Here is a 17,633-nt window from a genome sequence, read left to right on the forward strand (position 1 = left end):
ACAAGTCTCAAGTTTTTATTTTCAGAACAGAGTCTGGTTTTATTTTTAAAAAGAGAAAAAAATGTGATAAATGCTAGCAAGGTGTCGCTTCTCTATTCCTTCTGGGCTCAAATTCCCAGCTCTGCGCCCCACACACCGGGGCCCGGTTCCTGGCATGTTGAACAGGAACTGCCTTGGTTGGACATAGCGCTGCACACCTGTTTCCTTTGGAGAGGCTGAAGCAAGAGGGCCACCTGAGCCCCAAGATTCTAGGACAGCCCTGGGAACAGAGTGAAACCCCACACACAGAGAAATGTTTAAGAGGCAGGGTGCATGTCTTTAGAGAGAGCTCAGTCTTCAGATTGATAAGCCTTGTGTCAGAGATACAGCTCAGAAGGTTGGCTAGCATTTGTCCAGCATGCTTGAGGCCCTGGGTTTGGTCCTCAGCATTGCAAAATAATTAACTCACTTTAAAAAACAGAGGCCATTTGGAACTAATAGGCCCTCCCCTCCATACTCGAATGCTAGAAGCAGGCAGGGCTAAATTCTGAGCCCAAGCTTCTTCTTCAAGATGCATTCTTCTGGCACAAGCCTCAGGGCAGTGTGCTATCCTGGTCATGACACCCTGGGGACTTCTCAAGTTTGATCCCTATCTACAGATACCATAGGCAGCAAGGAAGGGGGGCGGTGGGCTTAAAGGTCATGTGCAAATGGGACAGGAGAATGATCAGAAAAGACACAAAATGAATACTCCAGAAGGAAGGGGCCAGCCCCTGAGCACAAAGCCCTCACAGAAGACACGCTGGAGAGGTGCTGGGCCTCACTAGGCCCTCGTCAGTCCTGGCCTCTGTCACAACTGGCCATGTGATCATGTGCCTTGATGTACTAGGGAAATGGCAACTTCCATCCTAAATCCAGTGGCAGCCTCTCAGCAGTAGACAGCAGTCACACAGTGGAGGCTGGATTGGGGCCAGCCAGAGCCGGCCATGGCTCAGACAGAATTTCTTTTCCCAGTCATTGAAATTAGGTAGCGGGAAACCCAGCGAGGCTGGAGAAGAGATACAGAACAGCGGGCAGCTCCAGCCCCATCCATGGGTTCAGGACCATGAGGCAAATCAGAAGAGGAGTCGTCCAGGGCGAGGGGAAAGGCAGGTGTATCGTGCAAAGCAGCCAGGCAGCACTGGCTGAGAGCGAGAGTCTGAGGGAGAAGGACACATTGGCTGTAAACATCCTCCACACGGCCCTCTCTAAGAGCTGAGCAGGCCCCCAGCGCTCTAGCCAAGTTCAGCCGCTCAGGTCTCCATCCACAAAACGACATCCTCAGCCCACAGCCCCAGGTGGCTGAGAAAGAGGCCCTGTGCAGCCTTCGATTCTCAGAAGGTCCTCGTAGAGCCAAAGGGCATGAGGGACTTGGGCCTGGCTGCTGAGTTAGTAGTCAGTGACTTGGCACTTTGGGCCTGCCCCTGTGTTGTGGGCTTTAGAGGACATCAGCATCAACCATCCCTGCAAAGCCTTGTTGACAGCAAACCTCCCTTCAGCTCTCCCAAGGCGGAAGCAGAGCCATCCTCAAGTACACCCTGGATAGCTCGTCTTATGTCTGACTCTAATGGCAGCATTATGTCTAGAGCTTTCAAGCCCCAAACTCAAAGAATACCACCCTAGAAAGGTAACTGAAGCTGGGCCTGGTGGCACACACCTTTAATCCCAGCACTCAGGAGGCAGAGGCAGGTGGATCTCTGTGAGTTCGAGGTCAGCCTGGTCTACAAATAAAGTTCCAGGACAGCCAGGGCTTCACAGAGAAACCCTGTCTCAAAACACCAAAAATAAATAAATAAATAATGAATAAATAAATGGAAGAAAGAAAGGTAACTAACGCCTAGAAAGTAAGAGTGACATGACATTCAAATCTAGAAAGTAAAAGTGACATGGCATTCAAATCTAGAAAGTAAGAGTGACATGGCATTCAAATCTAGCAAGTAAGAGGCAGAACTAGAGATCATGTCTTCTGGTACCTTGTCTAGGCTCATTACATCACAGAAAACATCCAAAACAAGAGAAGGAAAGGGAACCAAAATTCTAAAGCCCCCCAATCCCATTGTGGGGGTGAGCATGTGCTGGCCTTGCTCCCTAGGTTTCAGACCCTTGACCCCCCCCAGAATAGTATTGTGCCTTAGAGACTCCAAGAGTGACATCTTGTCAAGACTAGAGTAGCCACCGCAGAAAGCCTCCCCGGGAGGACCCTGTGGGGGAAGACTGGGCAGGAGGGTCCCACAGAGTGCCTTCTCCTCCCTGACGAGACCAGAGCAGAGGAAGAAGCTCTGTAATGGAGCAGGTAGTGCTCCCGAGGGTCCCTAAGGGGCCTGACCTCACATCCCTTTGAACCCACTAAAGCAGTCACTCTGAAACCGGTTCCTACCCAGCCAGTGCCAACACAAGAGGACAGGTGTCCTGTGCAGGAGGAACCGAAACAGAGCAAGCCAATGGCTGATACTCCACAGACCCTGTAATATCTGGTACCAAACCCCAAAGGGATCCAGTGGCCATGTTGAATGCAACTTCTGAGTGGTTTAATCTTTTTTTTCCGAGCAGCATCAATGTGTGATGCAATGAAATTTAAAAGCACAGAGGTAGAAATACACACTCACCCAAGGAAGGGTGCTGTTTGGTCCTTACAGCAGAGACCGTCTTCTCCCCAAGCTAAGAACAGAGGAGCAGGAGTGAGGACGACGCCGGGTGAGCAGGAAGGATGGTGGGGTCACGTGTGGTGGCAGCAAGGCCTCCCTAGATCTGCTTCCCACTGCCAGGGGCATGAGACCGACACCCAGAAACACACCACACACACACACACACACACACGCACACACACACACATGCACACACGCACACACGCACACGTCAACCTAAGCTTACCATCTCTGCCTAAAACACCTTTTCCTCCACTCTCCCCCATAGCATGAAGGCAAGAAAAGCAGGCGGTACATGTATCCAGCCCCTTGTATGTCAGGACAGGCAAGACTATGGGGAAGGACCACGATGGACACGGACCCTCCTCCCTCACGATATATTGCTGGTCTCCCTCCAAGTTAGTCTCTACCCATTGGGTGCAGAAGATTTCACCTTTAGCCTTAACAACAGTAAAAACACAGTCAAGGGGGCCAAAAACTCTCAAACCGAGATCAGAGCCCCTGCCCGTCACCTCTTTCAATTCTGAGAGGCCACAGCTAGAGTGTTGACATAGCCATGAGGACCCCCTTCATTTTCCAAGTGGCCCCGCTGGGAGCCTCCCTGAGGTGGCGGTGGAGGAGGTGGTGGTGGGGCGGAGGGAGGAGCACCATAGCTGCTTCTGGCCCGACTTGGGGAAACCCAACTCCCCCGGTCCCAGCAGCCCTCCAAGGCCTCCAGGCCACGGCAGCCAAGGAAAAAGAGGTTTTTGATCATGAAGATGGACAGCGGCTGTTGGTAGCTCACGACCAGGAGGCCGCGCAACGCCAACAAGGGCACGTCCACCAGGCAGCCGCCCAGCAAGCGCAAAAGGCGGCTGCAGCTTCCAGGCCCGGAGGCCTGGCCCCAGGACGGAGCTGCTGCGGTGGTGTTCAGCTCGTACAGCCAGAGCACTGGGGAGGCAAGCGTGAGGAAGTAGACGGCGATGAGCAGGTAGCGCAGGTGCGCGGGAAGCGGCACGCGGCCGTCCAGCATCAGCTCCACTAGCGTGAAGCTGTCCAGCAGGTCCAGACACGTGCCCAGGAAACAGCCTGCAGCGCGATGCTGCTGTGGCTGCAGGAGCAGGGGACCCGCCGAGCCCGGAGGCGAACCCGCCTCGCTGATGGCACGCACCAGGCTGTAGAGCAGCGGCACGGACAGCGCCATGGTGAGGCGGAAGCCCGTGGTGCCAAAGGGCGCTCGCAGCTCGATGAGGTCCAGGATGGACGTGCCCAGGATGAGCACAACCTTGGGAGTGAAGGCGATGGAGTAGATGAGCCAGGCCAGGTATGCAAAAGCGAACTCGCCCGCAGCCCCGGCTGTCCCCGGCCCGGCCCCGGAGTTGCCGGAGCCTCCTCGGCCCCCGCGAGCCTTGGCCCCGGCCCCCGCAGACGCCGCAGCCGGTAGGTGCAGAGGCGGCGCAGAGTGGTGGAGCTGATGGTGGTTGTGCGTGCTGCTCGCTGGACCGCCCCGACGGCCCCGGCTGTTCTTGGCGAAGAAGATGGCCCAGCCCACCACCACCACCAGGTCGGTGGCGATCCAAGAGCACCAGTACAGGTCGGTGACGGCGATGAGGTACAGGTCCAACAGACCGCCCTGAGCCAGCAGCAGCACCACAGACAGCGCCTGGTAGCCCCAGTGGCATCCGGGACTTGGCGAGCAGCCGTGGCGCCGACCCCTGCGGCCGGGCCGGGCTGGGCGGCCGCAGCAGCAACAGCAGCAGGAGCAGCAGGAGGTGCCGCCACCGGTCCCGGTGCCGCCTGCGCCCGCTACCGAGCGGCTCCCGGGACCCCCGACGGCCCCAGTCGCGGCGCCCGCGCCGAAGTCCGCGGCGGTCATGCTGCAGGAGGAGGTGGGCGTGGAAGTGGAGGAGGCGGTGGCCGGCGCGGCGGCGGTGGGGGGGGCGCCCCCCTGAGCCGGGGGCCCCGGGAGCGCGGCGGCGGCGGCGGGCACCAGTGGCTTGCTGATGCTGATGCTCTCGTCGTCGTCCTCTCGCTCGGCGCCTGTGCTGCTGCTCGGGGAGCCGCCGCCCCCGCCGCGTCTGCCGCCGCCCCCCCCGCGGCTGGTGCTGGTGCTGCTGTCGCCCGAGCCTCTCCGGCCGCGGGAGGAGCCCCCCCGGAGGAAAAGGGGCTGCAGCCGGGCGGCGGGGGGCGGCGGGAAGGAGGCGGGCGCGGACGAGAGCGCGCGAGGGTGGCCCAGCGCCGGGTGCATTGTCCTCGGAGGGGCTCCCGGGGCTGCTGCGCCGTTCTCTCCCCGCCAACCTCGGGCTGACGAGGCGGCCGAGGGGAACCGAGGCCAGTCGCTGCCGCCTCCTCTCCAGCTGCTGCAACTCGCACCCGGCTCGGGCGACAGCGAGATCCGGACTGGAGCGGCCGGACTGGGCGAGTGGAGCCGCGGGTGGCTTGGGGTGGGGTGGGGGGTACGAGAGGGGAGCGGGGGAGCCGAGCGGACCGCCGGGACTGGAGAGCGGGGGGGGCGGAGGCGGGGAGCGAGCCCAGCAGGCAGAAGGAGCTGGCAGCGGGGAAACCAGGACTGGATTCAGGGGGGAGAGGAGGCGAGAACAGAGGAGGAGAAAGCCTGGCTGGCTGGATCAGCAGGAAGGAAAGGAGAGAGAGCTGAGACGCCGGAGTAGAGCTGAGAGCGCAGCGGGACTAGCAGGACGTAAGTTTCTTGAAGTCGCTAGCTCCTTGACTTGAACTGCTAGGTGGCCTTGGTCTCAGGGTCGACCACACCTTCTTGCCAAGAACCAAGCTCATTTCTGCCCCTAATCTGCACAGTGCGTGTAGGAGGAAGCGCGGCGGGTCAGCTTTCCCCTCTTGTGCGCTGCCGGCCACCCTACATCTCCCCCCCCCCTCTTTAAGGCCCTGATAACTCTATAGAAGCTATTAAAAAGTAAAAATAAAAAAGAACCAGAAGGGGACCGGGATGATGTGTATCAATTGGCAGAGTAATCTTGTCTTGCACGCATTAAGTTCTGGGTTCCATCCCCAGCACCAAAATAGATAGATGATAGATAGATAAATAGATAGATAGATGATAGATAGATATAGATAGATGATAGATAAATAGACAGACAGACAGACAGATACCCAAACTCAATTATTCAGAAAGCAATCCCAAACAATTACTATGTATTCACACGTCTAACACCGTGTCCTCCATCCCCGATCTCAGCGTGATGGGAAAGCTCCCTGACATAATTGCTGAGAACAGTGCCTAGGACAGGGCACTGCACTCACCATTGCCCAGCCCTGGAGGCGGGGGAGGCCAGAGCCGAGGTGTGCAATGGCTCTGGAGACTGCCAGGGGTGGGGGTGGTTGCTTACTTCGCCGGGTCATCTTTGGTATATTCAAAGATTTTTTTACCCAGCGTGCATGTCTTGCTGGGTTCCTCTCCAACACCCCTTAAAACTAGACATGGTAGCCCACATCTGTGATTCCAGGTCTGAGGAGGCAAAGCAGAGGGTCGGGAGTTCAAGGTCATCTTCAACTACGGAATAAGTTTGAGGCCTTCTTGGGAAAAAAAAAAAAGCTTAAGCAAAGAAGGGAAAGGATCCTTAGAGGTATGGAAGCTCCACAGGCCAGTCTCTAAGTCCAGATACTCAGGAAGCTGAAACAAAAACATCCCAAGTTCAAGGTCAGCCTGGACAGTTCCATGGGCTGAGTGTTGCTTATAGGGGTAGGAGAGAAGAAACTACGGTATCATTTGGGATTTCTGTGTAATTCCACTCCCAGCCCATAGGAGCAAGTTAGGAGCTTGCCCAGCTTACTTCCCAGTCCCACAAACTGTATGTCCCCTGCCCTGATTTCACTGTCTCAGAGCTGCTGCGGGGAGCCACGATATTTCTGACCACAGCCTTTTCCTTAAATATGCCTCTTAAGCAGAAGAATCTGAAGCTATAGAGATGGCTTAGTGGAGCATCTACTGTTTTTGCAAAGGACCCAGATTCAGTTCCCAGCACACAGGGTGGCTCACAACCATCTGTAACTCCAGTTCTAGGGAATCTGGCGCCCTCTTCTGACCTCTGCGGGTACCAGGCATGCAAGTGGTACAGAGATGTACATGCAAGCAAAAACACTCATGTATGGGAAGTAAAACAAATAAATCAAAAGGAAAAATTTCTACTTTTTTTTCCCAAGACAGTATTTCTCTGTGTAGCCCTGGCTGTCCTGGAACTCACTCTGTAGACCAGACTGGCCTTGAATTTACAGAGATCCTCCTGCCTCTGCCTCCGAGTGCTGGGATTAGCAGCATGTGCCACCAAATCCTGTGAAAAGAAAATCTTCAAAGAAGAACCTACCTCAGCTGAAGCTGCTTTCTCTAGCTTCTGGAAGGATGGCTTGGGCAAATCCATGGCACACAGAGAATTCAGAACGTATGACTTGTACCATCTTGCAAGATCCTATGCGCTAATTCCCAGAAGGCAGAACAGGTATAAGTGTGGGACCCATGGTCCCAGCTCCACCACACAGCCTGGGGAAGCTGAGGCCAGTTAGCTCAGCTCTCTGAGCTACATCACGGGGATCTGAACAAAGGGACCAGCGCTTACTTTAAGGGAATTTTGTGTTAAGAGATGATGTGTGTTAGCAGCACAGCCTAGTGCTGTCTCCGACTGTAGATCCGGTTAAAAAAGCTGGTGTTTAACTACTCAGTCTACACCTCAGCCTCCCAGGAAGCACTTTTTCTTTTCTTTTCTTTTTCTCTTTTAGTTTTCAAAATGGGGTTTCTCTGTGTAGCTTTGGAGTCTGTCTTGGCACTTGCTCTGTAGACCAGGCTGAGCCTGGAACCCACAGAGATCCGCCTGCCTCTGCCTCCCAAGTGCTGGGACTAAAGTGATGCCCCCCCGCCCCCTGCTTCTCAGGGAGCACTTACTCATAGCATGATGGCAGTCATATGATGGCGGTCATCTGAGCCAGGCCCCTTTTCAAGCCTGCAGTCAGAAGCATGCTCCCCTAAAGCTTCACCCTTTAGCAAGTACCAGGGAGAAACTGCTATTGTTAAGAGCACTGATTCTGCTGGGCGTTGGTGGCACATTCCTTTAATTCCAGCACTCGGGAGACAGAGGCAGGAGGATCTCTGTGAGTTCGAGGCCAGCCAGGTCTACAGAGCGAGTTCCAGGACAGCCTCCAAAACAATACAGACAAATCCTGTCTCAAAAAAAAAAAAAAAAAGAGCACTGATTCTCGCCTGGCAGTGGTGGTGGTCAGCTTTAAACCCTGCACTCAAGAGGCAGAGGCAGGGGGATCTCTGTGAGTTTGATGCCAGCCTGGTCTACTAAGCAAGTTCCAGGACAGGTAGGGTTGTTACACAGAGAAACCCTGTGTCAAAAAACAAAAAGTCTCAAAAAAAAAAACAAAAACCAAACCAACCAAAAAAACCCAAAAAGCACTGGTTCATAAATCTGGCTTTCATATGCCATGCCAGCTGGTGCCAAGGCCACTCACTTGGGCCAGGGTAGAAATAACAGCTTCCAAGATGCAGCCTGCACGTGTGCACACTCTGCCAGGCCAGCAGATGTCTGGGTTGAGCCAGGTAGAAAGGGCATTGGGGAATTGCCAGGTTCTAATGGAAGTGATTATAGGCAGTCTTAGTCTTCCCTAGGGAAAGTGAACGCGGAAGCTGGCCCGAGATTCCTTCTTAAGCCAGTGAAGTGGATGAAGAGGAAACAGGAGCTGAGAAAATCTGAGAGCAACAAGAAAGCACTGGGACTGCTGAGGACCCTGAAGAGCCAGTCTCCCTGTCACCGGTGCCCCCGCCCCAGACCACCCACCAGGATGAACCCTTTGTCCTCCAGGACCAGATTATTTTATTTTCATTATCTTTTGAAGTGTGCTACCATCCAATGGGATGAACTTTCTCTTTATTATTATTAACTTATTTTATGTATATGGGTGTTTTGTCTGCACGTATATCTGTGTACCACCCGTGTGCCTGGTGCCTGCCGAGGCCAGAAGAGAGTGTTGGATACCACAGGTGATTATGAGCCACCACTTGGATGCTGGGAACCAAATCTGGGTCCTCAGAAAAACAGCCAGTGCTCTTAACTAATGAGCCACTTCTCCAGCTCCAATATAGAGTTGATTTTCTGCTAGAGGTTCTTCATCTGACTTTCCCATGGACCCCAGACCCTGAATAACAAAAACGCCAATAATCAGGGTAAGTCAGCGTAACAACGGAATGTCAGTGGCCAGAGTACTGGAGGCAAGATCTCTCCTCTCTTTAGGTTGGATAATATCCAGCCTTTTCTACACACACACGGGAGTGGGGGAAGTTAACTATAAACATCTCAGAAGGATCTAGAAAAGGAAAGAAATAGTCATAGAGCCCCTTATAGGGGCGGTCTATGCTAGACACTTTGCACACAACACCTGGAAATGGAGAGCTCAAACCCAACCTATCCAAGCCATACTACTAGTTGAAGACATGCAGATCAACTGCACTTCTGCCTGGCTGTCACTCTCCTCACAAACCCAGGCGTCAGCAGCTCACAGGCCTGGGAGGAAGGGGTCAGTCAAAGCCTTTCTCTAAGCATTCTCCACAAGCTAGACACTGGACAAAGTGCCTCTGGCAACCTGAAACCCGTGCTTCTGAACTACAAAGTCAACGGCTCGTGGCCTTCCTGAGGAACGAGAGGCAAAGCAGCAGGAAAAAGTGGCCTTGTCCAGCTCAGCAGTAGAGGGAGGGTCAGCGGGGCGGGGCACCCTTTACTTGCACTGACCATGGGCCCTGTTCCCAGCTGGTTCTTTCTCTGCTGGCATCACTGCCTCTCATCTTTGCAGCAAGAATAAAGGTCGGGTTCAAAGCATGTGAGGAGCCCACAGAGGTCCCCTGTGTGGAAAGACAAGTGGAGTTCACTGGTTCTCAGTTACAATTAGCATACACTGTGCTCAGAAAGAGGGAACCTAGCAGGGGAGAGAGCAAAGCAGGAAGCCAGCCCGTGAGGACTCAGTTCATGAGGACAGAGAACAGACTGCATCTCCTCCAAAGCAGAGCTCTTACAGAGTCTGGGTGTGCCCTGAGCTGCCCAGGGGAGGCCTCACAGCGATGGCACCACCCACAGGGACAGCGTCCCCATGCATCAGCCCCGGCTGAGGTCTCACAGACTTTCTCTGAAAAGCGGAAGCAAGTTCCTCTTAGGAGAAAGCAGGCAAGCTACCAAGCACCGGGAGGTGTGGATGGTAGACTAAGTTCTGCCTCTGCCTCCCGAGTGCTGGGATTAAAGGTTTGCACCATCACTGCTGGCACAATATAACAACACTTTAATGTATAGTTAATCTAATGAGAAGGCAAGGGACAATTTTGCATTTGTTTTGAGATGGGGTCTCACCTTGTACCCCTGGCTATCCTAGAACTCATTATGTAGATCAGGTCAGTCTTTAGCTCACAGAGATCTGCCTGCTTCTGTGTCCCAGGTTCTGGGATTAAAAGTGTGAGCCAGCTCACCTAGCTCTTTTTGTTGGTGGTGTTCTGTGGAGACAGAACCCTAGGGCTTCACACAGGCTAGACAAGTAAGCACTCTACCCCCGAGCTCTTCCCTGCAGCTTGTCTGTGTGCCATGTGCGTGACTACGCCCTAGAGACCAGAAGAGGGCTTCTGGACTGGAATTACAGCGAGTCAGGAGCTGCTGTGTGGTCAGCAGCCCACTGTCTATACTGATTTTCTGTACTGGCTGTTCCTCTCACTGCTGTGATAAGATACCACGATGGACCGTAACTTCAAACTGGGAGGCAAAATCCTTTTTCCTATATGTTGCTTCTGTTGGGGTATTTGATCACAGTGAGTATACTCTAAAGGCAGATCACCTAGGTTCAAACCCTGCTTCTACCACACCGATTAGCTGTAGGTGTCTGGAGGACCAGAATCGATAGGATGAATACATATTGAAAGGGGGTTTGTTAGATTGGCTTGCATGGTCCAGTCTGGGGAGTCCAACAATGAATGTCTTCAAACTGCGGGGGCTGAGAACCTCTATCTGCTCAGTTCATGAAGCTGGATGCCTCAGCAGTCAGCCTGGAACAGAAGACTGGAGGATTCCTGGAGAGTCTCCAGTTCACACGGGATGGGAGAGGATTGGTTCTGTTATTGGTAAAACCAGCGGCAGCACCAGCAGCAGTGTCGATCAAACTCACGATGCAGATACGAAGGCAGGCAGTCAAAAAGCAAGTGTTCCCCGTGGACTCCCTTTGATTTGTGCTGCCCAGTACTGGCAGGTGACACCCACATTTAGGGTGGGCCTTCCAATTTTAAATAACCTAGCCAAGAAAACCCCTTCGGGACACGCCCCGAGGGTTAGCTGATGATGGGGTGGTTCTGCATCTGGTCAAGGGGACAACATGAGCCATCATAGAGGCCATGTGTGATGGTTGGTCTTAGCTGTCAACTTTAAGATCTCTAGATATGGCTGTGGTGGCATCTCCAGAGAGGACCGATTTGTTGGGCAGTGACTGAGAGTGAGGGGGCTTGCCTCTAATGCAGATGGCACCAAACAGCGGGCTGGGGTCGTGAATGGAAAAGTTGTAAGAGGAAGCCGGCAGATGTGTGCAAGCTACACTCCTCCTGAGTCAGTTCGTCTCTTACTGCTGCCATGGCCCACAGGCATCACACACCAGCTTCTGGGCCTTACGATGGGAACTCAATACCAGTGATTCTCCGGGAGCTTCCAGGCCCTGCCCTTCCTTGCTTCTCTTAAAGAAAACGAATCCATTTTTCATTTGTTCATTTCTTGAATCTGAAGTCTCCTTCAATGAGATCGTTGGCCTGAGATTCTTCACCATAATCCTTAGCCCCTTAGCCAGTGCACAACTGTAAGCAATCATTTTGCAGGGTTTCCATCTTCCTCCAAATTTGCAGAGGCCTGTTCACTGCCCTGGTTTCTTGTTGTCATCAATTAGGTTGATTTGGGCTCAGCACGTAGGGCCTCCACCAACTTGACATGCATAGAGTATTAGTCAGTTCTAGAGGAATAGAACTGATAGAATGCACACACACACACACACACACACACACACACACACACACACACACACACACACACACGGAATTTATTAGAGTGACTTCTTACAGGTCCAGCTAGTCCAACAATAGCTGTCTACCAATGGAAAGTCCAAGAATCCTGTAGCTGTTCTGTCCGCAAGGCTGGAGTCTCAGCTGGTCTTCCGGATACGCCAGAATTCCAGAGGAGGAGGAGGCTCCAATGCCAGTGGAGGAATGGACTTGCCAGGGAGAGCGAGGGCAAGCAGGCTGAGAGCAAGCTTCCTTCTTCCCTGTCCCTTACAGGCTGCCAGCAGGTGTGGCCCCGATTAAAGGTGGATCTTTCTACCTCAAAAGATCAGGATTAAAGGTGGGTCTTCACACTTCAGATGATTTAAGAAAAATTCCTCATAGATGTATCTAGTTATTTGGGTTTTAGTTAATTCCAGATGTAATCAAGTTGATAACCAAGAACAGCCATTACACAGGCTCATCACAACTGAATGCGAGCACATAAAGATGGGCTTGGCAGAAAATTCATCTAAAATCAGATGCTTCTACAACAAACATAGGCTTAATATTCCATTTACTACGGAGCTTGACTTGCTAGCTGGCTTATGAGCCTCCAATCTATCTACCGACTAGCTGTCTAACCTGCAGCATCTGCTGGGTGGATAAATGAAGGAGCAGGAGAAGAAACAGACACAGAAGAAGAAATATGTCCTGCCCTCCAAAGAGAGGGCCCAAGGAACACTGTGGCTGTGCAGGAAGGGCTGGGAGTCAGAGTGGGGGGGGGGAGAGCATCAAGCTAGACCCCTATCCTCCAAAGAGAAAGTGTTACAGGCTTTGGAAGCAAGAGCTGAAGAACCTGGAAGCCAGTTCTGCCAAACCTCTGCCAACTTCCTAGTGGTTCACACTGTGTGACATCTTCCCACCTCCAGGCCCCAGAAGCTGCCAAGAGCCCCAGGCAGAACAACAAGCATCCTAACATGACCCACCTCAGCAGAGCAGGAAGCACTGCGAAATGACAGAATGATGTTTTTAAAAAAAAACACAAAAATTATTTTAGCCGGTGTATTTTAAAATTCCTCCCTCAAGCAGCATCCGGTTGCTACAGCAACCCTGGCTCTGTAGGGTGTCCTGATCACCAGCGTACTCCCTGCACCTGCGCTGGGCAGTCCAGAGGTGTCCCTCAGCAGCTCGAGGGTCTGCCATGAGTGGACCACTCAGAGTGCCTCAGGGATCACATCTGTTAACTGTGAATCCTGACAGCAGCTTTGTCCTAGACTGATAATTTCTTCAAAAATACAGTCTCATCAACCATGGTGGCACAAGTTTGTAGTCCCAGCACTGGGTAGGTAGAGGCAGAGGAGTCTAGGTGCTCAAGACCAGTCTAGACAACATACTGAAACCCATCCCCTCAAATAAAATGAAAGCAAACTGCAGGCTCATTGCCTACTATGTATGCTTCTCTAGGTGTGATCCCAAAGCTGAAGCAGGTGGTGGGATGGAATAAGGTGGTGAGGTGGGGTGGAGGGATGGGGGGTGAGGTGGGGGGATGGGGTGGGGGGTGGTCATGGGGGCAAGGTGTGGTGATATATACTCACAATCCCTGCACTTGATTGGTGAAGGCAGGCAGCTCAGGAATTCAAGGTCATCCTCCCTTGAAACTAACCTGGGATACAAGACCCGATCTCAACAAAAACAAAACAAAACACAAGTGCTGGAATCCTTGCCTAGCATGTACAAGCCCTGACTGAGTTCCACTTTCAACAATGCAAAAATGGTTTTTAAAAGGCTTACATGCTATTCAAATTGATATATGGCCTTTTTGCTTTATTTTGTTGATGTTTGTGTTTGTTTCTGGTTTTTAATAGACCTGGCTGTCCTAGAGACCTTTTGTTTTGTCACTTCATCAGAACATGTACAGGTTACATTTTCATTTAGTTTGATATTGTGCAAATGAAGACAGTTGGTTATGACTCGTCTCCACTTCCTGTTGGGCTAAGCCCCTTGGGGACAGGACTGAATCTGCTGCTGAGTGGTGGTGCTGTCTTCCCCACAGATCCATATACCCAATGTCAGTACACATGCTGTGGTTCTGTACCCAACCAGGAATCATGCATGATGTCTTCATTAATCACAAGCAAGTAAGAGAGAAGAAATGACCACCGTTACAACAGTCCCCTGACTGTTCCAGAGGATCTGAGCCGGAGTCCTGGTGCCCTCACATGGTAACTCTTGGCTTTACCCTTCTGCTCTCTTGAAAGCCCAGCTGCACTCCATACAAGCTCTATCTGCTGGACCTGACAGCAGCTCCCCAACTGTGGCTCCACCGGGCACTGCTCCGAGAAAGACCATGACGCCGAGTGTTGCCTGGCCAAACAGCATGCCTTGCATTTCTGGAATGAATAACGGAATGACTTCTGCCTTTGTACCTTATTTGTAAGAAATGGAATAGGTAAGAATTGCCTCTGTCTCTGGAGGCAGAGGCAGGCAGACCTCTGTGAGTTTGAGGCCAGCCTGGTCTACAGAGAGAGTTCCAGGACAGCCAGAGCTTTACACAGAGAAACCATGTGTCGAAACACCCCCCCACCCTCCCCACCCCGCCATAAACAATGAAAAAATGGCCTCCTTTACTGGGATTATGAGACTCCAAACCGTATGAACCACTGATGCTCATTTAAAAACACTGGGCTGGCTCAGCAGGGCACTGTTTCCCATGCAAGCCTGGCAACCTGATTTCAGTCTCCAGAACCTACATGAAGATAGGAGAGAACCAGTCTCCAGAACCTACATGAAGATAGGAGAGAACCAGTCTCCAGAACCTACATGAAGATAGGAGAGAACCAGTCTCCAGAACCTACATGAAGATAGGAGAGAACCAGTCTCCAGAACCTACATGAAGATAGGAGAGAACCAGTCTCCAGAACCTACATGAAGATAGGAGAGAACCAGTCTCCAGAACCTACATGAAGATAGGAGAGAACCAGTCTCCAGAACCTACATGAAGATAGGAGAGAACCGACTCTGGGAAACTGTCTTCTGACCTGCACACCCACACCAGTGCACACGCACTACACACACACACAGTAAATACAATTTCACAAAATCTGGAGCCAAGGGTGGTGGCTTCTGTCTATAATATCAGCACCGGGAAGGCGCAGACAGGAGTCCAGGGCTCACTGGCAGCCAGACCAGCCACGTCCATGAGCTCCCAGTTCAGTAAGAGACCCCATATTACAACATAAGGTGGCTCAGAGGTCAAGAGCCAGGTTTGACTCCCAGCACCCGCAAGGCAATTAGCATCTGTGATTCCAGTCCCAGGGGAATCTGATATCATCTGGCCTCCACAGGCACCAAACACAAATATGGTATGTGGTACATAGATATGCTGTAAGCAAAACAACCACACACATAAATAAAATGTAAACATGAAATAAAAGTAAAATAAGGTGAGAGAGATTGAGGAAGACACCAGACATTGACCTCTGGCTTCTAAACGCATGAGCATACAGGTGTGCACCCAAGATTTATACCTCCCCTCCCCCACAGAGAGAGCGAGACAGAGAGAGAGAGACAGAGACAGAGACAGACAGAGAGACAGAGACAGAGAGAGACAGAGAGACAGAGACAGAGACGGAGAGAGACAGAGAGAGACAGAGAGACAGAGACGGAGACAGAGAGAGATACACACACAGAAAACAATCACAGTCCAGATATCACAGTACATTCATCTAATCCTAGAACTTGGCATGCTGAGACAGAAGAATTGTTGGATTCACAGCCAGACCCCTCCCCTGAAAAATAAACATCAGCAGTAAGAGTTCAGTGCTGTCCAGGTGCCAGGTGCTGTAGCTGCATTGCTTGGTTCTGGCCCAACACGCTTCATTTCACTATCATTCTTGCTAAGCAGAACCCGACTCTTTAACATGTGAAAAATGATTACAATTACTTTTTGAAGGGAGGGAGGGGCATGACCGCAGGGTAGGGAGTACCCCCTTTCACCACATGGCCCCCACACAGGGATGGAACTCGGGATGTTGGCAGCAAGCACCTTTACCCACTGAGCCATCTCTCTGGCCCCACAGCCTGAATCTTGAGTTTTATTGTACTCTGTCCCTGCCCCTTAAAGTTAGTGGTACCCAGGTGACCACACTGTAGTCATGAGACAACAGGTCCTGGGAATTTCTGGGCAGGTCCCCCCCCCCCGTGGAATTCGCAGAACCAAGGATGGTGGGACAAACTCCCAAGTCCTCAAGGACAGCCCTGAGCTGTTCTTGCAGTCACAAAATGCTGAGCCTGGACCTCCAACTGCCTAGAAAAATAGCTCTGTATGAGAAATTCCGTGCTTTAAAAGCTCAACTGCTCCTTCTTGTTTTTCGAGACGGGATTTTGTGTATACAGGCTGGCCTCAAACTTATTAATGTAGTCCAAAATAACCTTTAACTTCAGATCCTCCTGCCTCTATCTCCTGAGTGATGGGATTACAGTGCATCCAGGTTTGTGGTGCTAGGGAGTGAGCTCAGGCTTTGTGCATGCCAGACCCTCTAAAGAGTCCCTTATTTCTGACATAAGCCTGCAGCAAAGACAGACACTGCGAACACAAACCCCACACCGAGAGAAACAGTGAAGTTTGAAGAAGTGAAGAAGACGCAGGGTAATACAGCTGGAGAGTAGCAGAGCTGAGACTCACCCAGAACCACCCACAGTCGTCATCTCTGCCATACTCAAGGAAAAGGGGATCCTTACAGGTAAACATGCAGGGTCAGCAGGGACCACCTACCGAACATGTATCTGTAGACTGAATTCTGCCAGGGGCCAGCCATGCTTGTGTGGGGGTCACAACGATATAGCCCCAACCCATGGAGCTTCTATCTTAGCAGAATAAAATAAGCGAGTGTTACATTTAGGGCAAGGAGTGTAAGTACTATGAAAAAACTGAACAGGTAAAAGGGTTGTGAACTGTCATTGTGTGGGTGCTGGGAATTGAACCTGGGTCCTCTCTGGAAGAGCAGCCAATGCTCTTACCCACTGAACCAGTTCTCCAGGCCTATGGTGTTCTGTTCCCAAAGAGTAACCCTACTCCAATTTGGCCTTGTTTGTGTCTTCCATGACCTTGATATTTGTCAACTTTCTTGGTGCTATACTTTGAATATTGATTGCCTTTCAAAGACCCCAGCATGATGCTAAGAATTAGATTTGGTGACACATGGCATTCTTAGCATTTTGGAGGCTGAGGCAAGAGGATTTTGAGTTTGAGGACAACTTAAGACACATAGCATAATACTGTCTCAGGAAGTAAAAATTAAAAACAAAACAAAAAACCCTGACTAAGGACCTGTCTCACTACAGTAGTCGCTTGCATAGGACACAAACTCCTGACTGTCCCCTGCCTTCCTCTCCCTCCCTTCTCATCCTTGTCTCCCTGTCTTCCTTCCTAGCCTTGAAGCCTCACTGCCTGCTTTCACCTCCCTGGCGCTGAGGTTACAGAGCTGTGCCACCATGCTCGGCTTTCATTTTCTTAAAATACCGTTGGCTACAGCTGACTAACTTCTTTTTTGTTTTGTTTTGTTTTTTGGTTTTTCGAGACAGGGTTTCACTGTATTGTTTTGGAGGCTGTCCTGGAACTCACTCTGTAGACCAGGCTGGCCTCCCGAGTGCTGGGATTAAAGGCGTGCGCCACCAACGCCCGGCTCTGACTAACTTCTTGACACCTCTGGGTGCTTTGTTGTTTATTGGTGAGGGAGCAACGGTGGTTAGGGGAGTGACCAGGAGATAGGAGAATGGAGAGCTGGCATCCTAGAGGCTGAATGAAGTTGTTGCATGCTCACTCCCTGAGGACCAGACCTTAACCAAGCACAAATACACCCACTCTGGCCCCTCACAAATAACCCAGTTTCCTCTGCTGTCTCCCCGAGGCTCCTCATTGCCAGGGCCAGAGGCTTGAAGTCATACTTTCTTCTCTGTTTCCCACATCAGCT

General features: G+C 51.8%; 1 protein-coding gene across 1 annotated transcript; it reads right to left on the reverse strand.

Annotated features, from left to right (window-relative positions):
* Positions 1-5,120, reverse strand: Tmem121b (transmembrane protein 121B). Its single transcript, XM_040738465.1, has one exon. The coding sequence runs from the start codon at positions 4,888-4,890 to the stop codon at positions 3,181-3,183; it is 1,710 nt and encodes a 569-aa protein (XP_040594399.1). The 5' UTR covers positions 4,891-5,120; the 3' UTR covers positions 1-3,180.
* Positions 5,121-17,633: the final 12,513 nt, after the last annotated feature.

Source organism: Mesocricetus auratus, unplaced genomic scaffold (genome assembly GCF_017639785.1).
Source record: "Mesocricetus auratus isolate SY011 unplaced genomic scaffold, BCM_Maur_2.0 Super-Scaffold_100676, whole genome shotgun sequence".
NCBI lineage: Eukaryota > Metazoa > Chordata > Mammalia > Rodentia > Cricetidae > Mesocricetus > Mesocricetus auratus.